The sequence below is a fragment of the Nomascus leucogenys genome, chromosome 22a (assembly GCF_006542625.1).
Source record: "Nomascus leucogenys isolate Asia chromosome 22a, Asia_NLE_v1, whole genome shotgun sequence".
In the NCBI taxonomy this organism is placed as follows: domain Eukaryota; kingdom Metazoa; phylum Chordata; class Mammalia; order Primates; family Hylobatidae; genus Nomascus; species Nomascus leucogenys.
In genome coordinates, this window is record NC_044402.1 from 116633551 (window position 1) to 116658182 (window position 24632).

A 24632-nucleotide genomic window follows, 5' to 3' on the forward strand; every position below is an offset into this window, starting at 1 on the left:
GCAACAGAATGACACTCCATCTCAAAGATAAACGAAGTATGGGGTCTTGTGTAGATAGACACTATGGCTTAGAATTTCTAATGACAAGATCCTCAAAACCAAATATAGGATGATTTAATGTGAGAAAATTAACTTATACAACTAATTAGGAAAATTCTTCCAATCAAAGGTATTTGAAATCAGCTGATAAAAAACAGATTATTTAGTAAATAATGGACTTCCCTTAACATTTATTTTAGCATAGGTCTGCTGGTGATAATTCTTGCAGATTTTATACGTTTGAAAAAGTCTTTAATTCATCTTTGTTTTTGAAAGATGTTTCAATGGATAAAGAATTCCAGGTTGGCATGGTTTTTTCTGTTGGCACTTTAAAGATGTTACACCACTAACTTCTAACTTGCATTGGTGCTGATGAGAAATCTGCTTCTGTATACAATGTGTCTTTTTCCTCCAGCTGCTTTTAAGATTTTCTCTTTAGCACTGGTTCTCAGCAATATGATTATGATGTGCCTTGTACACTTTTCTTCATGTTTCTTGTACTGGGGTTTGTTAAGCTTCTTGGATCTATAGGTTTATAGTCTTTATCAAATTTGGAAAATTTTCATCCACAGTGTCTTCAAATTTTTTTCTGTCCCCGTTTCTCATGTCTCTTTCAGAGACTCCAACTGTCTCACAGTTCACGAATGCTCTGTTTTTGTTTTTTGTGTTTTTGAGACAGAGTCTCGCTCTGTCACCCAGGCTGGAATGCAGTGGCATGATCTCGGCTCACTGCAACCTCTGCTTCCTGGGTTCAAGTGATTCTCCTGCCTCAGCCTCCCGAGTATCTGGCTTTATAGGGGTGCAGCCATCACGCCCGGTTAATTTTTGTATTTTCAGTAGAGATGGGGTTTTGGCATGTTGGCCAGGCTGGTCTCAAACTCCTGACCTCAGATGATCTGCCCACCTCAGCCTCCCAAAGTGCTGAGATTACAGGCATGATCCAGCACACTCAGCCTCAACTGAACATTTTACAAATTGAGTATGCCTTATTCAAAATGCTTGGAACCAGAAGTGCTTTGGATTTCAAACCTGTTCTGATTTTGTTTTTTGTTGTTGTTGTTTTTTTGAGACGGAGTCTCACTCTGTCGCCCAGGCTGGAGTGCAGTGGCATGATCTCAGCTCACTGCAAGCTCTGCCTCCTGGGTTCACACCATTCTCCTGCCTCATCCTCCGGAGTAGCTGGGACTACAGGTGCCAGCCACCATGCCCAGCTAGTTTTTTGTATTTTTAGTAGAGACCGGGTTTCACCATGTTAGCCAGAATGGTCTCGATCTCCTGACCTCGTGATCCACCCACCTCGGCCTCCCAAAGTGCTGGGATTACAGGCGTGAGCCACCGGGCCCGGCCAAATCTGTTCAGATTTTGGAATATTTGCATATACTACCTGGTTTAGCATCCCTAATCTGAAAATCCAAAATCTGAAATGCTCCAAAAAGCATTTCCTTTGAGCATCCTATTGGTGCTCAAAAATTTTCAGATTTTGGAGCATTCTGGATTTTGAGTTTTCAGATCGGGATGCTCAACCTATATTTGTGTAATTTTTCTTTTTCAGTGCCTGTTATCTAAGGTTATAGAAAAAGACCTTCTCTATTGCCTCTTAAAAATGCAGTCTCTAGCTTCCCTAAAAAATGGAAGGAATCAGAATGTTGAAAAGATACTAAAGAAATCAGCAAAAATATATATATTTTTAATCCACACTTTTCAACTGGTAAACTTGTGTTTTTCAAGTTACTTCCTGGCATATTGTTTTTCTCCCAGTTTTATTTGGATGGCCTTTAGACTCTTATAAAAGAAATGACTGAGACAGGCTGGGTGCGGTGGCTCATGCCTGTAATCCCAGCACTTTGGGAGGTTGAGGCAGGTGGATCACATGAGGTCAGGAGTTCGAGACCAGTCTGGCTAACATGGTGAAACCCCGTTTCTACTAAAAATACAAAAATTTTAGCTGGCCATGGTGGCAGGTGCCTGTAATCCCAGCTACTCAGGAGGCTGAGACAGGAGAATCGCTGGAACCCAGGAGGTAGAGGCTGCAGTGAGCCGAGATCGCACTATTGCACTCCAACTTGGGCAACAAGAGTGAAACTCCATCTCAAAAAAAAAAAAAAAAAGAAAAAAAAGTAAGAAATAACTGAGATAGTAGGTTAAATAAGATCACTAAGTTCTTTTTTCTTTCTTTTTTTTTTTTGGAGGGGGTACAGAGTCTCACTCCAACCTCTACCTCCCAGATTCAAGTGATTCTCATACCTCAGCCCCCCGAGTAGCTAAGATTACAGGTGTGTGACACCACGCCTGGCTAAATTTTGTATTTTTAGTAGAGATGGGGTTTCACCATGTTGCCCAGGCTGGTCTCCAACTCCTGACCTCAGGTGATCTACCCACCTCAGCCTCCCAAAGTGCTGGGATTACAGGCACGAGCCACTGCATCCAGCCCCACTGACTTCTTTTCTGAAAAAAATAAATATCTATTGCCCATGGAAAAATTAATCAAAATCAGAATATGAGTCAAATATGTCAAATTCCATTATGGTGAACTTCACAAGTTATTCCAAATTCTACAGTCATAGATGTTGTAAATTGGTCATTAGTTAAAAAATGAATTTGGGGTTATTCAAAGATACTTAATGTAGGCCAAGCACAGTGGCTCACGCCTGTAATCCCAGCACTTTGGAATACTGAGGCAGGCGGATCACGAGGTCAGGAGTTCGAGACCAGCCTGGCCAGCATAGTGAAACCCCGTCACTACTAAAAATACAAAAAACTAGCCGGGCATAGTGGCGTGCACCTGTAATCCCAGCTACATGGGAGGCTGAGTCAGGAGAATTGCTTGAACCTGGGAGGCAGAGGCTGCAGTGAGCAGAAATTGCACCACTGCACTCCAGCCTGGGTGACAGAGCAAGACTCTGTCTTAAAAAAAAAAAAAAAAAAAGATACTTAATGTAAAAACAACTTGTAGGCCGGGCACAGTGGCTCACGCCTGTAATCTTAGCACATTGGGAGGTCAAGGTGGGCAGATCACCTGAGGTCAGGGGTTCGAGACCACCCTGACCAACATAGAGAAACCCCGTCTCTATTAAAAATACTGAATTAGCTGGGCGTGGTGGCACACGCCTGTAATCCCAGCTACTCAGGAAGCTGAGGCAGGAGAATCGCTTGAAACCAGGAGGCGGAGTTTGTGGTGAGCTGCGATAGTGCCATTGCACTCCAGCCTGGGCAACAAGAGCGAAACTCTGTCTCAAAAAAAAAAAAAAAAAAAAAAAAAACTTGTAATAGGACTAAACCTAGCACATAAATACTCCCAACAAAGGACAACTAGATAATGCTCCCCCAAACTATGACTCCCAAATCCTCATCATTCTTGAGCTTTTCTTTGTAATACATACTTGAATATAAATGTTTTCCTTCTCAACCATTAAGAGTAAAAAGATCCTCCAAAGAAATGCCTTAGTTGTGATAACCCTGAGGATTTAAGCGCCCTCCTGGATGCACAGCCCCAGAGCCCCAGGGCCACAGGCTTTGGTGTAGGAACCCCTGATGCAGTTCAAACTCCTCTCCCTGGTAGTTAAGGCCTTTTGTGACTCCCACTCCCTTCCAAGGTATTAATTTCCATTTTGCCACACCACCCATCATCACAAAGAATTATTTGTAGTTTCCAAAAGTGCTACAGTGTCTCAAATTTCTGTGTCTTTACAAAGTAAATGTCTCATTGACTTGCCTTCCTTTCTCCTCCTCATATGTCACCAAACTCGAATTCACCTTTGAGACATGTTGCCAGGATGCTGCCCTCCTCTGTGCTCCTGCTTGCACACTTGCAAATACCTTTACTGGAATATCCAACACCTTCTCTCTCTGGCTGATTATTTTCATGCTTTGCTCCCTTACTAATTGTGGACTCCCCCAGAGTGTGGATGGTATCCGATTCATTTTAGTATTTCCAGATGTATCTTGCGCATGTACCTGTACTGGTCAAGTAAACAAGTGACAGCCAACAGTTTCAATTTGTCTCTTAAGAGAGCTGAAATTTAAAAAAAGGAGTGCTCAATCTCTGACATTCATCCTCCTCTTCTATTGTAGAGGATACCTAAACCTATGTCTTTCAAATTGTAAATTACAACACAATGCTAATAGTGAAATAAAATTAGCAAGTAATTAGCAGCAAGAGCAAAAAAGAAAATACAACAGAGTAGACCACAATAAAATTGAAAATATCAGCCAGGTGTGGTGGCTCATGCCTGTAATCCCAGCACTTTGGGAGGCTGAGGCGGGTGGATCACCTGAGGTCAGGAGTTCGAGACCAGCCTGACCAACATGGTGAAACACCATCTCTACTAAAAATACAAAAAACTACTGGGCGTGGTGGTGGGTGCCTATAATCCCAGCTACTCAGGAGGCTGAGGCATAAGAATCACTTGAACCCAGGAAGCAGATCGCGCCATTGCACTTCAGCCTGGGCAACAAGAGTGAAACTCTATCTCAAAAAACAAAACAAAACAAAACAAAAAAGAAGGAAAGAAAGAAAAATCAGAGTGCACCATACATCGTAAGAATGTTTGCTTCACGAATTTTGTTTTGCCTATAGACAAACATACACATATATATTTACTAGGTCAAGATGTAAAATTTCTTACTATGAGTCATGGTCCAAAGTATGAAGGCCACTGGAAAAGGAAACGATTCTTAAGAGAACAAAAGCGAGAAATATCTGAAACACTTCTTTTCCATGTTAAAGACAAGCCGTGTTTTTTTTCTAGCCAACCAAATATCAGAAAAGCCAGTGATTTCATTTCAAAAATGTATTTTAAGAAAAGAAACTCTCATTACTTCTTACATATGCATGAAAGAGGATACATTTCACTCATAAAGGAACTACAACTTTTCTAAAGGGCAGTTTGGCAATATCTCTTAAAATCACATAGGCATTTGGCTTTGGACTTAGCAATTATACCTCTTGCAATTTAGGCTACACACTATCTGAGGTACAGAAAATGTTACTTACTGCAGGTGTTTAGTTTAGCTTTGGTAATAACAAGAGGTTGGAAACAACCCAAATGCTCACCAACTGGAAAATGGTTACATAAGTCATTCCTTACTTATGGTTTATAAAAGTGGCATATTCGCCATAAAAAAATAAGAAGAAATCTCTTTAGACTCCATTAAGAAAATATCTCCAGGATATTTGCTTCATTTGAGAACATCAAGATACAGAATAGTGTTTATAGTATCCTAAATTTGTTGTTAAAATGTAGGAAAAAGATATGCCCCCAAAACTATTAACACTAGTTGCCTGTGAGGATGGGAAATGCCAGAAAGAACCTACAATCTGAATTATTTCTTCCAAGATGCTAAAATAGGTAAATACATTTAGCAAAGAATAATGAGCAGGAAAAGAAGGTAGAGTGGTATCAATGGCCTGCACACCATTTTTTACTCTGTTTTTAGTAACATCACATTGATTTCCACTTGAGGAAGTACCTCTTGCCTGTTCTCAGTCCATGTCCGAGCGATGATGACCGCAGTTCCTCATTCCTCAGGCTGACCATGCATAGCAGAGCAACCTCATTTCTACAGTTTTTGGTTAATGGCTGAACACATAATCAGGCAGGGTCAGTTAATGAGTATCCTCTCTGGGACCTGCTGGCACCACTAATATTGTTTTTGCTGGCATGACTTGAGAAGCACTCTCTCACTGCAGAGTTAAGAACAGCTAGAGTGTTGACCTCTAACTCTTGCTAGTACTCGCCTTTTGCCACACCTAGAGACAGCCTGCCTGAGAATGTACGCAGACATGAAGAAAGCAAAACCAAAAGGAGAGGCAGCTTCCTGCTAACATTGTGGCTGAACCTAACATGCCCTTTCCACGGTGGCTCTGCAGGTACCAGGATCCCCTCCAGGGCTTGCACAATGGCTGCGCTCTGCCCCCAGAGTTTCTCTTGCAGCAGATCTGGAGTGGGGCTGGATAATTTGCTGTGCTAACAACTTCTCCCAAGTGATGGGGATGTGGCTGGTCTGGAAGTCACTTTTGAAGAACCACTGCCCTAGATTTTTACTTAAACCAAGTTGAATTTTATTTCTATCCTATACATGTTTGGCAGTTCTGCATAATCCAGGAAATGAGCAAGGGACTAAAATTTGCATAAAGGAGGCACGTTCTCCATGTACAGAGTGGCTAATCGGAGGCACAAAACCTCAGAAACTTTTGGAGAAAAAATCCTGGATTATCTGTTAGGAGGAACAACTTAGCAGTCCTGTGTAAAATCAAGTAGGTATATTAATGGTATTCAAATCTAAATTAACACAGATTAGTTTCATTTCTATACTTTAACAAATAAGCTATTCCCAGACAGTGATGGCCAGTTTAGTCACATCGGGATTAGAGTTGCCCAATAAAACACAAGACATCCAGTTTAATCTGAACATCAGACAAACAACAAATACTATTTTCCCTTTCCTTGGTAAATCTGGCAGTCCGCATCTGGATGGAAATGTTTTAGAAGTACTTTGAATTTTAAGTTCAAATAAAAGAAAATGCTAACTATTAGGATCACAACTCATTAAAGGTATTAATGATCTTGATTTAAGAAATGTTCCCTATCCTGCTTCCCCCATTCAGAAGACAAAACTCAAAGACATAGAAAGAAAACAACATAAAAACGCTTACACAAGTAATGGAAATCCAGCTTTAGTAGGGAGAATGATATTGACGATAGATCCTCCATGCTCTTTCATCCAGGAGCTGTAAACTGCAGGATAGAGGCAAACTCAATCATTAAATCTTTAAAGTATCCTGACCCTCCTAATACCTTGTTTCAGCACACTGCCTGTTTGATATGTTTTACATGTCCATTTACATTTCCTTATAAAAAGCCTGACTGAGGTAAAATTTACACATCATAAAATTCATCTACTTTAAGTGTGCAATGTAATGACTTTTAATAAATATACGGAGTTGTGCAACCATTACCACAATCCAGCTTGAGAACCTTTCCATCACCCCAAAAAGTTCCTTCACACCCATCTGCAGCTTAACCCATCCCCAGGTAAACACTCATCTTTCTGTTTCTCTAGATTTGCCTTTACCTTTTCGAAAATCTAAAGTAAAGTGAATCACACAATATGTGGTCTTTTGTGTCTAACTTCTTCCACTTAGAATCATGTTTGTGAGGTTCATCCACGTTGTAATGTGTTAATAGTTCCTTTTTGATTGCCGAGTAGTACTCCATTATACGGCTATGCCATGTTTTATTTATCCACTTATCAGCTGATAAACATTTGGATAGTTCCACTTTGGAGCAATTATGAATACAAATCTTTGTGTGGTCATATGTTAACTCTGTTTAGCTTTTAAAGAAACTGCCAAATGGTTTTCCAAAGTGTCCCTCCCCATTTTACATTATTGTCAGAAATGCATGGGGGATGTAGTTTCTACATGCCATTGCTGTCTGATTTTTTGATAATAGCCATCTAGTGGGTGTGAAGTGGTATCACACTGGAGTTTTTATTTGCATTTCCCTAATGACTATAATCATGTTGATCTATATATCTATCCTATGTCAGTACCACACTGTCTTAAAATCAAGAAATAGCTTTGAAATCAAGAAGCATTCAGTCCTCCAACTTTCTTCTTTTGCAAAATTGTTTTGGCTATTCTGGGCCCTCTGCATCTTCATATGTAGTTTAGGATCAGTTTGTTAATTTCTACAAAAATTGACAGGGATTGCATTGAATCTACAGATCAATTTGGAAAGAACTAACACATTAACAATATTGGACCTTCTAACCCATAAACACTGAATATCTTTACATTATTTAAATCTTCTTTGATTTCTCTCAGCAATGTCTGGCAGTTTGTGGCATACAAGTCTTAAACTTTTTCTGTTAACTTCATTGTTAAATATTTTGTTACTTATATATGCTTGAAAACATATGAAAAATATATGAAAACATATAAAATCATTTGATTTTAGCACAAGAAAGGAGAATAACCATTTATTTAAATTATTCTACACAGACTTTCTGCTTCTGGATAAATACCACCATATACATATATTTATTTATTTCCTAGTTCTGAAAATGTCTAGAAGTAATGATAACCCAGTAGTAGTGAACACATGTAGTACCCAAATCTCGCCTTCTAAAAATCATTCCTGACTAGGAGTGGTGGCTCACACCTGTAACCCCAGCACTTTGGGAGGTCAAGGTGAGAGGACCACTTAAGGCCAGGAGGTCAAGACCAGCCTGGGCAACACAGAAAAACTCTGTCTCTATGAAAAATTTAAAAATTAGCCTGGCATGGTATCATGTGCCTATAGTAGCAGCTGCTCGGTAGGCTGAAGCAGGGAGAATTGCTTGACCCCAGGAGTTCAAGGCTGCAGTGGGCTATGCAGCCTTGAACCACTACTCTCCAGCCTGGGTGGCAGAGCAAGACTCTCTCTCCAAAAAGTAAATAAATAAATAAGCAAACAATAATTATTATTCCCTACTAAAGGGAACTAGGTCTTCTTGGAGAAACAGGTCTGAGCCATTTCAAAAAGACAGAGAAGCCAGATTAGCCGGTCCACTAGAACATCAGAGAGAAAATGACAATAATGGGTTAGAAATACTGAATAAAAATAAATTCCATTCATCAATAGTAATGCTTAGTAGGGAGGTGAGAAAAAAAAGAAAAACTCATCTTTATAAAAGAATACCGATTAATAAATAAGGCATAAATTTTTAAAATCATCATTTTGCATCTTCCAATTCTGAAACTGAATCAGGCAAGAATCAAAAATGGAATGAGCCGGGAGCAGTGCCTCACACCTATATCCCAGCACTTTGAGAGGCAGAGGCGGATGGATGGCTTCAGCCCAGGAGTTTGAGACCAGCCTCAGCAACATAGGGAGACCCCGGCTATACCAAAAAAAAAAAAAAAAAAAAAAAAAAAAAAAAAAAAAAAAAAAAAAAAAAAAACAATTAGCTGAGCATGGTGGTTAGTAGCCTAGCATGCACCTGTACCTCCAGCTACTCAGGAGGTGGGAGAATCGATTGAGCCCAGGGGGTGGAGGCTGCAGTGAGCCACAATCACGTCACTGCGCTCCAACCTGGGTGACAGAGCGAAACCCTGTCTCCAAAAAAAAAAAAAAAGGAATCTAAACCCATTGGATAAAAGTACATAGGAAAACAGTATCTTCACATGGTCTCAAAGTATTATCCACAGATTACTTATAGTTTACAAATAGAAAAATGTATCTTTACAACAGAAAGGTTTGGTGGTCAGAATCTTAGACAAGTGAAAAAATTTAAGATGACCAATAGTAAAACCACCTTAACTATAGACTTACAGGTGTAATGCAATAAGAAGTATATATACCATATATGAAGGGGTCTTGCCAGAAATATTTAAATGAATATAATCACCACAAAACAATTAGAGAAATCCAGAATTTGGAACATTCTATAAGTCACTGTTATGAAATATAAAAAGTATGAATTTTTTTTAGAGTACAAGAAACTAAAGAGACATAAACGCAATACATGAATTTGATAACATCTTAGATTTTAAAAGCTGGGAAAACAATTACGGAAATTTCAATAAGGACTATATAATGAGTGATTTTATTGAATTACTGTGAATTTTCTTAGGTGTAATAATGGTATTGTAATTATATAGAAAATGTGTTTATATTTAAGAGATATATAAGCAAAGTACCATTGTATCTGTAATTTGCAGTGTGTGTGTGTGTGTGTGTGTGTGCGCGCGCACACGCATGCGTGCAGAGAGGGCGAGAGAGAGAGAGAGAAAGAGAGATCCTGTAAATGGGAATGTCAGTGCGTGGTGAATTTTTTTTTTTTTTTTTTTTTTTTTTTTTTTTTTTTTTGAGACAGAGTCTCACTCTGTCACCCAGTCTGGAGGCACCATCCCAGCTCACTGCAACCTCCGCCTCCCAGGTTCAAGAGATTCTCCTGCCTCAGCCTCCCAAGTAGCTGGGACTATAAGCATGCACCACCACTCCCGGCTGATGTTTGTATTTTTAGTGGAGACAGGGTTTCCCCATGTTGGCCAGGCTGGTCTCAAACTCCTGACCTCAAGTGATCCGCCCACCTAGGCCTTCCAAAGTGCTGAGATTACAGGCATGAGCCATCGCGCCTGACAATGCTTCATGAATCTAAATGATAGGTATACAGAAATCCATTGTATCGTTTCTTCAACTTTCCCACAGATCCAACATTTTTCCAAAAGTAAATTGGGGTAAAAATTCCTGTATCAGTAAAATGAATAATAAAAGTCTATAGGAAAGTCCAAATTCACCAATAATTTATATGTGGATTTTTTTCACAATTCTTTAACAATAGCATATTGTGTCCCAGGGTACAAGCTGAAACAGACTGGATGGGGACTTCAGGGCAGTCATCTTTTAAATCATTTTAATTGCTTAAGTAATATATGGTCATATTAGAAAAAGTAGAAAGGGCAGAGAAGCACAAAGAAAAAAATAAAAATAATACGTAATTTTACCTCCTGGAGGTGATACATGTCAATACAGTCATGTGTCACAACAATGTTTTGGTCAGAGACAGATTGCATATATAATAGTGGTCCCATAAGATTATAATACCACATTTTTACTGTACTTTTTCTACGTCGAGATACACAAATACTTGATGTTACAATTGCCTACAGTATTCAGTACAGCAACATGCTATACAGGTTTGTAGCCTAGGTGTGTAGTAGGCTATACCATCCAGGTTTGTGTAGGTACACTCCATGATGTTCATACAACAACGAGATTGCCTAATGACACATTTCTCAGAACAAATCCCTGTTGTTAAACAACACGGCTGTATTTTGGTATAAATTTTTTCACAATCATTTCTATTCATATATATGCACACATAAATACATACTGTTTTTTTTACAGAAATGTGAACATGTTGGATAAAATATTTTATAACTTGCTTTTTTGGCAGTGATATCTGGCAATATTTTTTCATGTTAATGAGTACATTTTTATGTCAATATTTTTAATGGCTGCATAGTTCTTTATCATATAGATGTAAAAAAATTCACTCAACTAATATTTTACTCCAGAATATTTACATGGTTTTCAGTTTTTCACTATTATTTTCAAGATACAGAAAAATATGGCTGGGCGCAGTGGCTCATGCCTGGAATCCCAGCATTTTGGGAGGCCGAGGTGGGTGGATCACAAGGTCAGGAGATGGAGACTATCCTGGCCAACATGGTGAAACCCCGTCTCTACTAAAAATATAAAAATTAGCCAGATGTGGTGGTAGGCGCCTGTAGTCCCAGCTACTTGGGAGACTGAGGCAGGAGAATCGCTTGAACCCGGGAGGTGGAGGTTGCAGTGAGCAGAGATCACGCCACTGCACTCCAGCCTGTGCGACAGAGCGAGACTCCATCTCCAAAAGAAAAAAAAGAAAAAAGAAAAATATAACTTAGGAAAAGTAAAAACTAAAAGCCCCAAATAAGTAAAAGCAAAAATAATAGGCCTTGTATTTGTTTTACTTTTTATTTATTTATTTATTTGAGACAGAGTCTCACTCTTGTCACCCAGGCTTGAGTACAGTGGCATGATCTCGGCTCACTGTAACCTCCGCCTCTCGGGTTAAGAGATTCTCCTGCCTCAGCCTCCCGAGTAGCTGGGACTACAGATGCACGCTGCCTGGCTAATTTTTTTTTTTTTTTTTGTATCTTAGTAGAGATGGGGTTTCACCATGTTGCCCAGGCTGGTTCTCAAACTCCTGAGCTCAGGTAATCTGCCCGCCTCGGCCTCCCAAAGTGCTGGGATTACAGGCATGAGCCACCATGCCCAGCCAGCCTTGTATTGTTTAATTCAGTTTTGGCTAATAAAAATCATGGCTGAATTTCAATTCTGTAGACTTTTAATTGACAGTTGTTAGTAAGGAATCTTGGATTGGTAAGACATTGCTGATTTGCTTGTTAGAAGGAGTGAAAGCACCGAGTTATAAAGCTTGGGTTAGAGACCACTAGTTGTCTCCTAATACTCATTCTCCCTTTCTTCCGTAGAAATAGAGTTTGTTTTAGGCACATAGCTGACCACCTAAGGACTCTATTTCCCAGTTTCTTTTACAGCTAGGTATGATCATTTAACTGAATTCTAGCTGATGAATGTGAGCAAACATCATGGTGTTTCCAGATGGTGCCCATAAAAGGAATGGGTGAGCATTACACTTTTTCCTCATTCCTGTTGTCTGGAATGCAGATTTGATAGCAAGAACTGGAGCAGCCCTCTTCAATCATGAAATGGAAACCACAGGTCAAGAACAGTAGAGCAATAACAAGGATCCTCAGTTCCTAATGATTATGAAACTACCATATAATCCTTACACTACCTACCTGGACTTTTTATGTGAGAAAAATAAACTCATATTCAAGCCCTGTTGTTTCTGCGTTTTTCCACTGGAACAACCCAACTTGTATAACAACTTAGACAGAGGTTGATTCTGCTCGTTAGGTAGAGATGTCTGCAAGACCTCTGACTTGTAGATACTAAGAATATAAAGCCTAATTCATGTTGGCATGAAGACCCTTTGAGATAGGGTTGTACTTGTTCTGTATTTTTCATCCTAAGAAAGATTTGGGTAGTTTTTACAAAATCTCTTGAGTTACCCAACTCAGGAGTTCAGTACTAACCACCCAAGAAACATGACCTTTAATCCAAAGACTATGTATGCATGCTAATTAGTTGTTAGAGAGCATACAGACTCTGTCTCTGGTATTCTCCCTGAATTTATTAATTGGTTCTGCTAAAAGATTTAACAGATTAATTCTTAAAAACAAAGTAAGTGTGAGAGTTTTCTCAAATTTTATGAACAAATTAATAGCTAAATCTATGTACAGATCATTAATAATTTTCTCATAATAAATTCCAAGAAGGCCGGGTGCGGTGGCTCACGCCTGTAATCCCAGCACTTTGGGAGGCCAAGGCGGGTGGATCATGAGGTCAGGAGGTTGAGACCATCCTGGCTAACACGGTGAAACCCCGTCTCTACTAAAAATACAAAAAATTAGCCGGGCGAGGTGGCGGGCGCCTGTAGTCCCAGCTACGCGGGAGGCTGAGGCAGGAGAATGGCGTGAACCCCAGGGGGCAGAGCCTGCAGTGAGCCGAGATCGCGCCACTGCACTCCAGCCTGGGTGAAAGAGCGAGACTCCATCTCAAAAAAAAAATAAAATAAATAAATAAAAAAAAAATAAATAAATAAATAAATAAATTCCAAGAAATAAAATGATGAGATTGAAGGATATCCACATTTTATAAATGTTGCCAAATTACTACACTGAAATGTACCAATTTACATTCCTATGTCGTAAGTGAGAAAATCCAGCCAATAAATGTTAATGACATAGGGCTTCTGAGTCCCTAATAGGATTCCTGAGATCTCTAAATAAAGACACGGTGACTTGTGGATACTGATGGTACTTGCCTGCTTTGCACATGTAGAAGGTACCCGTCAGGTTGGTCTCAAGCACAGCGTGCCATCCCTTAGAACTGATGTGTTCAGCAGGGGAAAAAAACTGGCCTCCTCCATTGTTCACCAAGAAATCGATCTTACCATAAATATCTAAGGTAGATTTGACCAAATTATTCACCTAAAGAAGAACAGTAGAAGTTACTAAAAGGAAAAGTTTAATAGCCTAACTTGCTACCTCGCCTGATTGCTTGCTCTAGAGTGACTCTCACAGTGAACAGTCACTCCAAGTACCACAATGAATGAACATGCAGCAATGAAAAAGAGTAAAAATCCCACACCAATGAGTAATGTACCAGCACCCAATACCCACAGATCATAAAGCTAAAACTGTAATTTTGACGACAAGATATATCAAAGGGCCTGGAACACCCTTGAGTAGGGCAGGCCTCGGTCATATATTAATTTGTAAGCTACCAACCCAGAATAAACAGTGATGAAATCAGATTAAAATGAACATTAAAAAATGACTCTAAGGGCCAGGCATGGTGGCTCACGCCTGTAATCCTAGCACTTCGGGAGGCCGAGGCAGGCAGATCACCTGAGGTCAGAAGTTTGAGACCAGCCTGGCCAACATAGTGAAACCCGTCTTTATGAAAAATACAAAAATTAGCTGGGCATGGTAGCATGCACCTATAGTCCCAGCTACTCAGGAGGCTGAGTCAGGAGAATTGCTTGAACCTGGGAGGTGTAGGTTGCAGTGAGCTGATATCGCGCCACTGCCTTCCAGCCTGGGCAACAGGAGAAGACTTTGTCTCAAAAATAAAAATAAAAATAAAAATAAAGACTTAAAGGGCAAAAGGCTATCTCTAGCTGAGACCACATTCTTGCCTCCCTTCCTCTCCTTCTCCAGGAGTCACTGGCTCAGTAAATCATTAAAATGAGAATCTCTTTCACAGCCTCTGCTTCTAGTGAGCCTCATCTAAGACAGCTACAATAGGAGAACCTGAAGCACAGCCAGGTTTAAGAACCACTACTGCAAATTACAATGAATGAATAAATGATATAGATATATCTCCATTACCTCCTCCTCCTTCCGGATGTTGCATTGTATGGGAATGACTCGTGCCTGCTTTGTGGGAGGTAGGTTGGCCTGCAGTTCATCTGCCGCAGACTTCAATCTCTCCAACTTACGGGATGCAATGACCACATTACTCCCTGAGGAGAAACAGCCAGAGAACAAATAAATATGCCTTCATGGGATGCAATGACCACATTATGCAATGACCACTGTTTACTTGAAAACTAAACAGCCAGGGAACAAGTAAATATGCCTTCATGAGTTGTCCAAATTCCAACAATAATAATATTGAAAAAATACATCATGTGTTCCATTTTTTAAAGTATTTTTTATTTTAGAGTCAAGGTCTCACCCTGTTGCTCAGGCTAGAGTGCAGTGGCTTGATCATAGCTCACTGTAGCCTTGAACTTCTCCCGGGCTAAAGTAATCCTCCCACCTGGCCTCCCAAAGTTCTGGGACTATAGGCACAAGTCACTGCACCTGGCCATGTGTGTTCCTATGTCTTAAAAAAAAAAAAGCTGAATTAGTACTTCTGCTTCTGGACAAGATGGAGTAACAGAAACTGAATTTGCCCTCCATCCTGAAATAACTAAAAAATTGGACAAAATATATGAAACGATGGTTTTCTGGCACTGGACATCCAGTAGCACTGGATGGTCATCTCTGGGACAGTGAAATCAAACATGAGCCCTTGGATTGCCCCAGCTTGCTGCCTGGAGAAAGGTTCTACACTGCAGCAAGGGAGGGGAACACATTCAGAGACCAAAGTCTCCCTGGTGGAAGAGATGAAGTTGGGAGTCTAGAGGGCCAAGGCAGTGAGATTGCCCAGGGGATAGGGAGAAAAGATATACAGAGAGCGAGAACTCCAGAGATCTGCAGAGTCTCTCTTGAATCTTCACCTGAGTACCGATCGATGCTTGGGAATAAATCAAAGAGGAAAGAACTAGCAAAAATGGGCAGGGAGATCAAACCCTGGCACTCACACAACACTGGGAATGGTCAGTGTGCCCACCAGAAAAAAACCTTTCACGGGGCATTTGGTAAAATACGCAGAAGCAGATGGCTTCCGCAGTGAGGCAAAATTCACCATAGACTAAAGGCTGCTCAGAACAAGCCTCTTTTAGAGTATCAGGTTGTTTTCAAGTGACCTAACTGTATCCCAGAACAAAGCTCAAGAATATATACATATTTTTTTTCTTTTTTTTTTGAGACGGAGTCTCGCTCTGTGGCCAGACTGGGGTGCAGTGGCATGATCTCAGCTCACTGCAACCTCCATCTCCCAGGTTCAAGCGATTCTCCTGCCTCAGCCTCCCAAGTAGCTGCAACTACACGTGTGCACCACCAGGCCTGGCTAACTTTTATATTTTTAGTAGAGACGGAGTTTCACCATGTTGGCCAGGATGGTCTCAATCTCTTGCGCCTGTCTAAGAATATTTATAAGAATATAAAAATAGCCAACGTCCATCAAGGTCAAATTCAGTATCTGGCATCCAACAAAAAAAAACTACCAGGCATGCCAAGGAACAGGAAAATAGCAGCACATAATGAGGAGAAAAGTCAATTAATAAAAACAGACCCAGGCCAGACGCAGTGGCTGACACCTGTAATCCCAGCACTTTGGGAGGCTGAGGCGGGCCGATCGTCAGGTCAGGAGTTTGAGACCAGCCTGACCAACATGGTGAAACCCTGTCTCTACTAAAAATACAAAAAGTAGCCAGTCCTGGTGGCATGTGCCTGTAATCCCAGCTACTCAGGAGGCTGAGGCAGGAGAATTGCTTGAACCCAGGAGACAGATGGTGCAGCAGCTGAGATCACCCCACTGCACTCCAGCCTGAGCAACAGAACAAGACTCCATATCAAAAAAAAAAAAAAAAAAAAAAACCAGAACCAGAAATGACACTGATGATATAATTAAATAGACCAGTGATGAAGAGAAAAATCTTAAAAGCAGCCAGAGAAAAACAACACATTAAGTATAGAACAAGAAAGATAAAGACTTCTTTCAGAAACAATGCAAGCCAGAAGACAGTGAAAATCTTTACGGTACTGAAAGCAATGAAAAAGATGGTGAACCTAGAAATCTTGACCCAGTGAAAATATCTCTCAAAAATTATCGCAAAATAAAGACTTTTTCACACATATGAAAGCTGGAAGAATTCATCAAGGTAATCTGCACTACAAAAAAGATGAAAGGAAGTCCTTCAAGTAGAAGGAAAATGATGCCAGATAAAAATCTAAAAATATACAGAAGAAGAAAGAGAACTAAAAACGGTTCGTGTGTTTGTTTTTGAGACAGGGTCTTACTCTGTTGCCTAGGCTGGAGTGCAGTGGTGATCTTGGTACACTGCAGCCTTGACCTTCTGGGATCCACTGATCCTCCCACCCCAGCCTCCCGAGTAGCTGGGACCACAGACATACACCACCATACCTGGCCAATTCTTTTTTTTTTTTTTAGTAGAGATGAGGTCTATGTTGCAGAAACAGTAATTATGTGAGTAAATATAAAGACTTTTCTTCTTTCTATTCAGATCTCTTTAAAGGTAGTGATAGTTCAAAACAAAACTAATAACAACGTATTATAAGATTTATAACATATGTAGAAATAAAATGATTCACTCTTTCTCCTTGAGAATAATAGCACAATGGCTAAGAAGGGTGAAATGGAAGTAGAGATGGTCCTTCTTTTGCTCTGCTCTAATATGCTCTGATTTCAGTTAGCTTAGCTTAAAGACACCAGTCTCTCAACAACATGGTTCAAATTTCAATAACCATGGTATATTAACTGTAACTGCATAAAATGCAAACTTCACTGCTAGCCTTTCAACCCACAAATCATAAATAACAGATGCACATCAAGATCAGTGATTAATCATGTCATTTCTTCCAGCGTCTATCAGTGAATGCCCACTGTGCATCTCTTCTTCAATTCAGAAGAGCTCAGACAGCAAAGCATATAGCTGTGTCACCTCCTGGTCTTTCAACAAGAAACCCAAGTGACATTTTACAAAAACACATGATCTAAGGAGGGACTGGCCAACAAACATGGAAAGTGAGACCAAGAAATGAAAATTGGTAACACTGGAAGCGAAATTAGAATTGCATGTCAGGGGAATTATAAAAGGGGAATGCGTGACACTGCTGCCATTCTAGAAACTACAGAAAGCCAGAAAATCTTACTGAAGGCGAACTTAACATAATGAGGAAAGTGCCTGTGACAAAGAAGACGAAGATATCCCAGAGGAAGTGATGCCCACAAAAAACTTCACATTAAAGAAACTTTTGGGGCCAGTCGTGGTGGCTCCCTTCTGTAATGCCAGTACTTTGGGAGGCCGAGGTGGGCAGATCACAAGGTCAGGAGTTCGAGACCAGCTTGACCAATATGGCAAAACCCCGTCTCTACTAAAAATACAAAAATTAGCCAGGCGTGGTGGCAGGTGCCTGTAATCCCAGCTACTCGGGAGGCTGAGGCAGGAAAATTGCCCGAACCCAGTAGGCAGAGGTTGTAGTGAGCTGTGATCGTGCCATTGCACCCCAGCCTGGGTGACAAGAGCAAGACTCTGTCAAAAAAAAAAAAAAAAAGAAACTTTTGGAAATATTTCATGACACTGAAAAAGTATAAAGGATAAAATGCTGGAAGCTGATCCAAACATAGAAAGGAGTACAACAACTTAACAAGGTATAGAAAAAAAATGCTTGCTCTATATCATAAGGTATACAATGAGAAGGCAAGCACTAACGCTTTTCACATGAAAATAAAACAGTTTAATTTTCAATACTGAGGTTTTTTAATTTTTGTTTTTAACTGACAACTATACATTTATGGGGTAAAATGTGATATTTTGATATATAAATATATTGTGGAATGATGAAATCAGGCTAATGTATCTATCACCTCTTATACTTATCATTTCTTTGAGGCCAGGCGCGGTGGCTCACGCTTGTAATCCCAGCACTTCGGGAGGCCGAGGCGGGTGGATCACGAGGTCAGGAGATCGAGACCACGGTGAAACCCCGTCTCTACTAAAAATACAAAAAATTAGCCGGGCGTGGTGGCAGGCGCCTGTAGTCCCAGCTACTCGGAGAGGCTGAGGCAGGAGAATGGCGTGAACCCGGGAGGCGGAGCTTGCAGTGAGCCGAGATTGTGCCACTGCACTCCAGCCTGGGCGACAGAGCGAGACTCCGTCTCAAAAAAAAAAAAAAAAAAAAGAACATTCTAAATCCACTATTTTCGCTATTTTGAAATACACAATGCATTACTAACTGTAGCCATCATGCTGTGCAGTAGATCATCAGAACTTATTCCTCCGGTCTAAATGAAACTTTGTACTCTTTGACCAACATCTCCCCAGTGAAACTAGTCTAGTTGTATTATTTTTTTCATTTCCCTATGTGGCAGACTGCCATGGTTACTACTTGAGACCGTCACTATGACAGTTAACTACCGTTACTACTTACTATTTGAGATGGTCATTACGAGGCTGAACCAAGGAGGATGAACGCAGAAATGAAAACTTAAAACAAAAGAAACTGTTTTAAAGGAAGGGGCCAGGGGAAGAAGAAGACGGCTCCCTGCTGCTAGTGAGCAAAGGCAGCAGCCTTGAGCTTCTGCGGCCTTTTGTATTTATTGGGTAGAAAGAGCAGGGAGGACGAGGTAACATTTGGTCAGCTGCTTAACTGATCACAGGTTCACATTATTGCTAACAGGCTTCAGATGTGCCTCATCACAAGAAACACTTGCGCCTGGGTCGTGACTGCCCTCAGCATTCCTTCAGGGTGGCAGGTGCAGTTTGTCAGTTTGCCAACATTCTGCATTTATGAGAACAGTTTGCTGTTTGCTCATATACCCTCCAGTGGTATACTGAGTTCATCACGACCCTCACTCTTTCAGCCTGCAACATCTCTCCCTTTTTGTTTTTGAATTAATTAAGACAGGCAATTGCAAAATGTGCAGCCTTAGTGGTTCATTCCATCTTCGCATTCAGCTCATACTGGGGGAACTGGGCCCATGGTTGGGATCCATGGGTCCCTCCGGTCTCCCGTTCTGTGGTTGCACACACCTTGAGGGCACCCACACAGTTTGTTCATCTCCTGCAAAAACACAAGCGTACCCTCATCGCCACGTTAGTAAATCTGCCAGAACAGAAGCAAAGGCTTTTGTGGCTGTGACCAGGAGGCATGCCGTTGCCAAAGCATCTGCTCCACAAGCTGTAACTCAGCTTCTGCCTCTTCGGTTTATTACCATGGAGTAAGCTTCTCATTGATAAGGAGAGGCAGGCTCTCTCTGATTAACAGAAGGCACAGGGAAAGCAAATTGAAGCTCATCCTTCTCGTGCAACAGTATAGCAAAAACAAAAAAAAAAATCATTAAGCCTTCAATTTGTACTGTACAGGTGGGTCCATTAAATGTTATGGGTTGTGATAGATAAATCTCTCTCCTAGTTGTACTTTCAAATCCTTGATTCCCTCGCTCCTCCCTTCGTGGAGAAGGGTGCAACTTACAGGGAACAAGCAATAGTTGTGCAATGTATTCTCCTGGTTCAAAAACCCAGAGTTCTTGTGACATTACCACTAGTGGAATTTCCTCTTCACAATCAAAATCAACAACTCCTGGGACTACAGTAACGCCCTGCAAGTTAAGATGACTTTTGCCAAAAAGTCTCTATTTGTCTCTATTTAACTCTATCTCTATTTCTATTTATCCCTACTTATCTCTATTTGTCCCTGCAGGCCTCTTTAGGTCCCTTCAGGTCTCTGTTTGTCCCTGAAAGTCCCGTTTGGGCGCCACTTTGACAAAAATTTTTGAAGATCATGAAATAATTGTACTTTTTCCCATTGACTATTTTTGCTTTGCATAGTTTCAGCTTGCATGATCATTGCTACAATGCCACAATGCCATGCAAAAGCAAAGACTACCTATGAACTGTTAAGTGGTTCTTGTACATACATATTTAAAGATGAAGTCTCAGTGTGTTGCCCAGGCTGGATTGCAGTGGTTTTTCAGTGTTAAATTCTATGTGAGGCAATACAGTTATAGGCTGTTTTCCCCCTAATACAGCATTTCACTGTAACATAATTACCTGTTAATTTAATAATCTGCTCCACTCACTGTCATCCCCTGGGAGGCAGGGATCCTGTAATTGCACTATGTGTTAGGCTAACACACAGTCCAACATATACAGGTGGAATAAATGAAGTTCATTAAGGCACAGAGAACAAGGGCTCTCCATTTGGCCTGAACTATTTTAGTTGTATAAGATAAGCTAGCTACTGCATATGAAAATAAGGCACTTTATTTTATTTCTTATCTTTATAGATGTAGGGGGGACAAGTGCAGTTTTGTTACAAGGGGCTTTTAGTGTATCCATCACCTGAATAGTGGCCACTGTACCCAACAGGTAATTTTTCAATCCTCACTCCCCTGCTTCTACCCTCCCACCTTTTAGTCTCCAATGTCTATTATTCTACTCTGTATGTCCATGTGTACCCACTCTTTAGCTCCCACTTATAAGTGAGAACATGCACCATTTGACCTTGTTTCTGAATTATTTTAGTTAGGATAAAGGCCTCCAGTTCTATCCATGTTCCTGCAAAAGACAATATTTCATTCTTCTTCATGGCTGAGTAGTATTCCATGGTATATATAACATATTTTCTTTATCCAATCATCCACTGATGGACACTTATGTTGATTCCTTTACTTGCTACTATGAACAGTGCTGTGATAAACATACTAGAGCAGGTGTCTTCTTCACATAGTGATTTATTTTCCTTTGTAAATACCCAGTAGTGGGTTTGCTGAATTGAATGGCAATTCTATTTTTAATTCTTTTTTTTTTTAATTATACTTTAGGTTTTAGGGTACATGTGCACAATGTGCAGGTTTGTTACATATGTATCCATTGCCCTATTTTTAATTCTTTAAGAAATCTCTATACTGTTTTCCATAGAGCTTGTACAAAATAAGACAATTTTAAAAACTATGTTTAAAGTTTAGGTTATAATTTAGTAAACTAAAAATGGTAACAACTTTTGGAAATTCTCGTGTGCAATCTGAGGGTTTTATAAAGCAAAAATTGGAAAGATTCACCATGAGTTCCTTGTAAGCCTTGCCTAACTTTAAAATGGAATTTAATTTATCAAAATATATAATGTTCAACAAAAACATTAAGTTATACTGTTAGGAGAATGCTTACTCCCTTCTCCTTTTGTTTCCAGGAGGGCCCTCTTCTCCCAGCAGGAAAAATAACTGAAACACAGTCACACACCCCATAACAATGTTTTGGTCAATGATAGACCAACATGTATGGCAGTGGCCTCATAAGATTAAAGTGGAAGTTAAACATTCTTATCATCCAGTGGTGCTGTAGCCACTGTAATGTCATAGCTGCAATTACTTTATTTTTTTGTAAATTTAGTTTAGCCTGTGTGTACAGCGTTTATAAATTCTACAATAGTAAACAATAATGTCTTAGGCCTTCACATTCACTTATCACTCCCTCACTAACTCACCCAGAGCAACTTCCAGTCCCACAAGCTCCTGTGTCCTATACAGTGCTCTATACAGGTGTACCATTTTTTATCTTTTATACCATATTTTTACTATATCTTTTGTATGTTTAGATATGTTTAGACCACAGATATTTACCTTTGTGTTACTATTTCCTGCAGCATTCAGCATAGTAACCTGCTGTACAGGTTTGGAGCCTAGAAGCAATAGGCTATTGACCGTATAGCCCAGGTGTATAGTAGGCTATATACCATCTAGGTTTGCCTACCACTCTATGATGTTCACACAATGATGAAATCACTTAAGGATGCATTTCTCAGAAGATTTCCCCGTGTTAAGTGACACGACTGTATATACTTCTAGACTAATCCAACCCTCAGTTAGGTTTCTGTCACTTAGGAGAAATAGCTGAGCTGGTCAGTGAGATGGAAAGGAGAAATAAGCACTCCAGGACAAGCCACCACTTCCTCCACCCACTTCTTTCTTTGATATTTCTGCCTTCAACATACATATTTTTTGCTCTAGTTCCCAGAGTAGAGCATAGGCTCTATAGGGCAGGTATGAAAAACTTTACCTAGGCTGGGTGCAGTGGCTCACGCCTGTAATCCCAGCACCTTGGGAGGCCAAGGCCAGTGGATCGCTTGTGTTCAGGACTTCAAGACCAGCCTGGGCATCATGGTGAAACCCCACCTCTACTAAAAATACAAAAAAATTAGCTGAGCATGGAGGCACACACCTGTAATCCCAGCTACTCAGGAGACTAAGCCACGAGAATTGCTTGAACCTGGGGGCAGATGTTGCAGTGAGGCAAGATTGTGCCTGGGTGACGAAGTGAGACTGTGTCAAGAAAGAAAGGAGGCCGGGCACGGTGGCTCACGCTTGTAATCCCAGCACTTTGGGAGGCCGAGGCAGGCGGATCACGAGGTCAGGAGATCGAGACCACGGTGAAACCCCGTCTCTACTAAAAAATACAACAAATTAGCCGGGCGTGGTGGCGGGCACCTGTAGTCCCAGCTACTCGGAGAGGCTGAGGCAGGAGAATGGCGTGAACCCGGGAGGCGGAGCTTGCAGTGAGCCGAGATCGCGCCACTGCACTCCAGCCTGGGTGACAGAGCGAGGCTCCGTCTCAAAAAAAAAAAAAAAAAAACAAAGAAAGGAAAAGAAAGAAAGAGAGAGAGAGAGAAAGAAAGAGAAAGAGAAAAAACAAGAACACCAAGGTGATTAATGCCTAACTTTGTCCAAGACCTCGAGTAAAAAATATGTTGAGAATATAAATAGGATGATTCACATGGATTATCTAAATAGAAGTTTACTAAATTATAACTAGTTACTATCTGAAACCTCAAGACTTCAGGACAGTTGTCTACTACAAGTAAAGATGCACTGAAATACAACTTTACAAGTCCATTGACTTTCACTGCTAGAACTTTCCACTATAGACAAACTTGAACTAGGGTGCAAACTTATTACAGGGAAAAACAATGCAATGCTGGGTAAAATAAAAACCTAAATGTCCATTCAGGAAATGGTTAAATAAGTTATTATAGATCCACACAATGGAATACTATGCAGCTTTAAAATGAATGAGATATGACCACAGTACTACCATTGAAAAACACAAGATATGGGCCAGGCATGGTGACTCATGCCTGTAATCCCAGCATTTTGGGAGGCTAAGGTTGGAGGGTCGCTTGTGGCGAGTTCAAGACCATCCTGGGTGACATCTTGTCTCTAAAAATATTTTTTTATTGCCAAACGTTGTGGCACATGCCTATAGTTTAGATACTTGGGAGGCTGAGGCAGGAGAATCATCTGAGACAGGAGTTCGAGGCTGCAGTGAGCTATGATGGCACCACTGTACTCTAACCTGGGTGACAGAGCAAGATCCTGTCTCTAAAAAACAAAACAAAGAAAAAACAAGATATTTAAGTAGAAAAAAAAAAACATTACAGAGCAGTAAGAACACTGTGATCCCAATTTTGTAGAAAACGAAATACATATATGTGTGTATACATGTGCACATTAAATTTGTAGAAAATCACCAGGAAGGGAATTTAGAAAAAGGGCAGAAAAGGTAAAGCTCATTTTTTTCTTTTATACACTTCTATACTATTTTAATTTATTGCAAACCTCTTATGCTACCTTATAATAAACTAGAAAAATATTATACATAATCCTTGCCTTTCATGCTAAATCATTTGAATAGACTTTATTTTTGTTTATATGTAGCTAGAGAGATGCAGAAAGCTCAACTGACCTGGTTAGAACAGGTATAGAAGTAGCTTGTGGATAAGGAGTTCTTTCAACATCAGAGGCTTGTAGCCCTAGTATGCTGCGTTCCTGCTTAGGCTGATACTGATCCCTCTCCATCTTCAACTCAGAATACTATATTTATTCAGCACCTCATTGGTCCCTGGTGTTGGTAACAGGCTAGTTAGACTAGACTAGAGCAAGAAAAAATGCTGTCTTGGGTCATAATTTCCACCTGTATTTCCTAATTGCATTTTATCTACTATACCTAATTTATGTTCTACTGTAGTAACAGAAAGTGAATGATTAACTTGAAGATAAAAAAAA

The 24632-nt window shown here is 40.3% G+C and overlaps 1 protein-coding gene across 1 annotated transcript in view; it reads right to left on the reverse strand.

The window, feature by feature from the left end:
• The window catches only part of PECR (peroxisomal trans-2-enoyl-CoA reductase), a 50045-nt gene that overhangs the window by 19709 nt on the left and 5704 nt on the right, over nt 1-24632 (reverse strand). Inside the window, exons 2-4 of the mRNA XM_030802959.1 lie at nt 14552-14685; nt 13483-13648; nt 6695-6776 (exon numbers count right to left, since the gene is read on the reverse strand). Of these exons, the coding sequence (XP_030658819.1) occupies nt 6695-6776; nt 13483-13648; nt 14552-14685 (382 nt within the window). The remainder of the gene's footprint in view (nt 1-6694; nt 6777-13482; nt 13649-14551; nt 14686-24632) is intronic.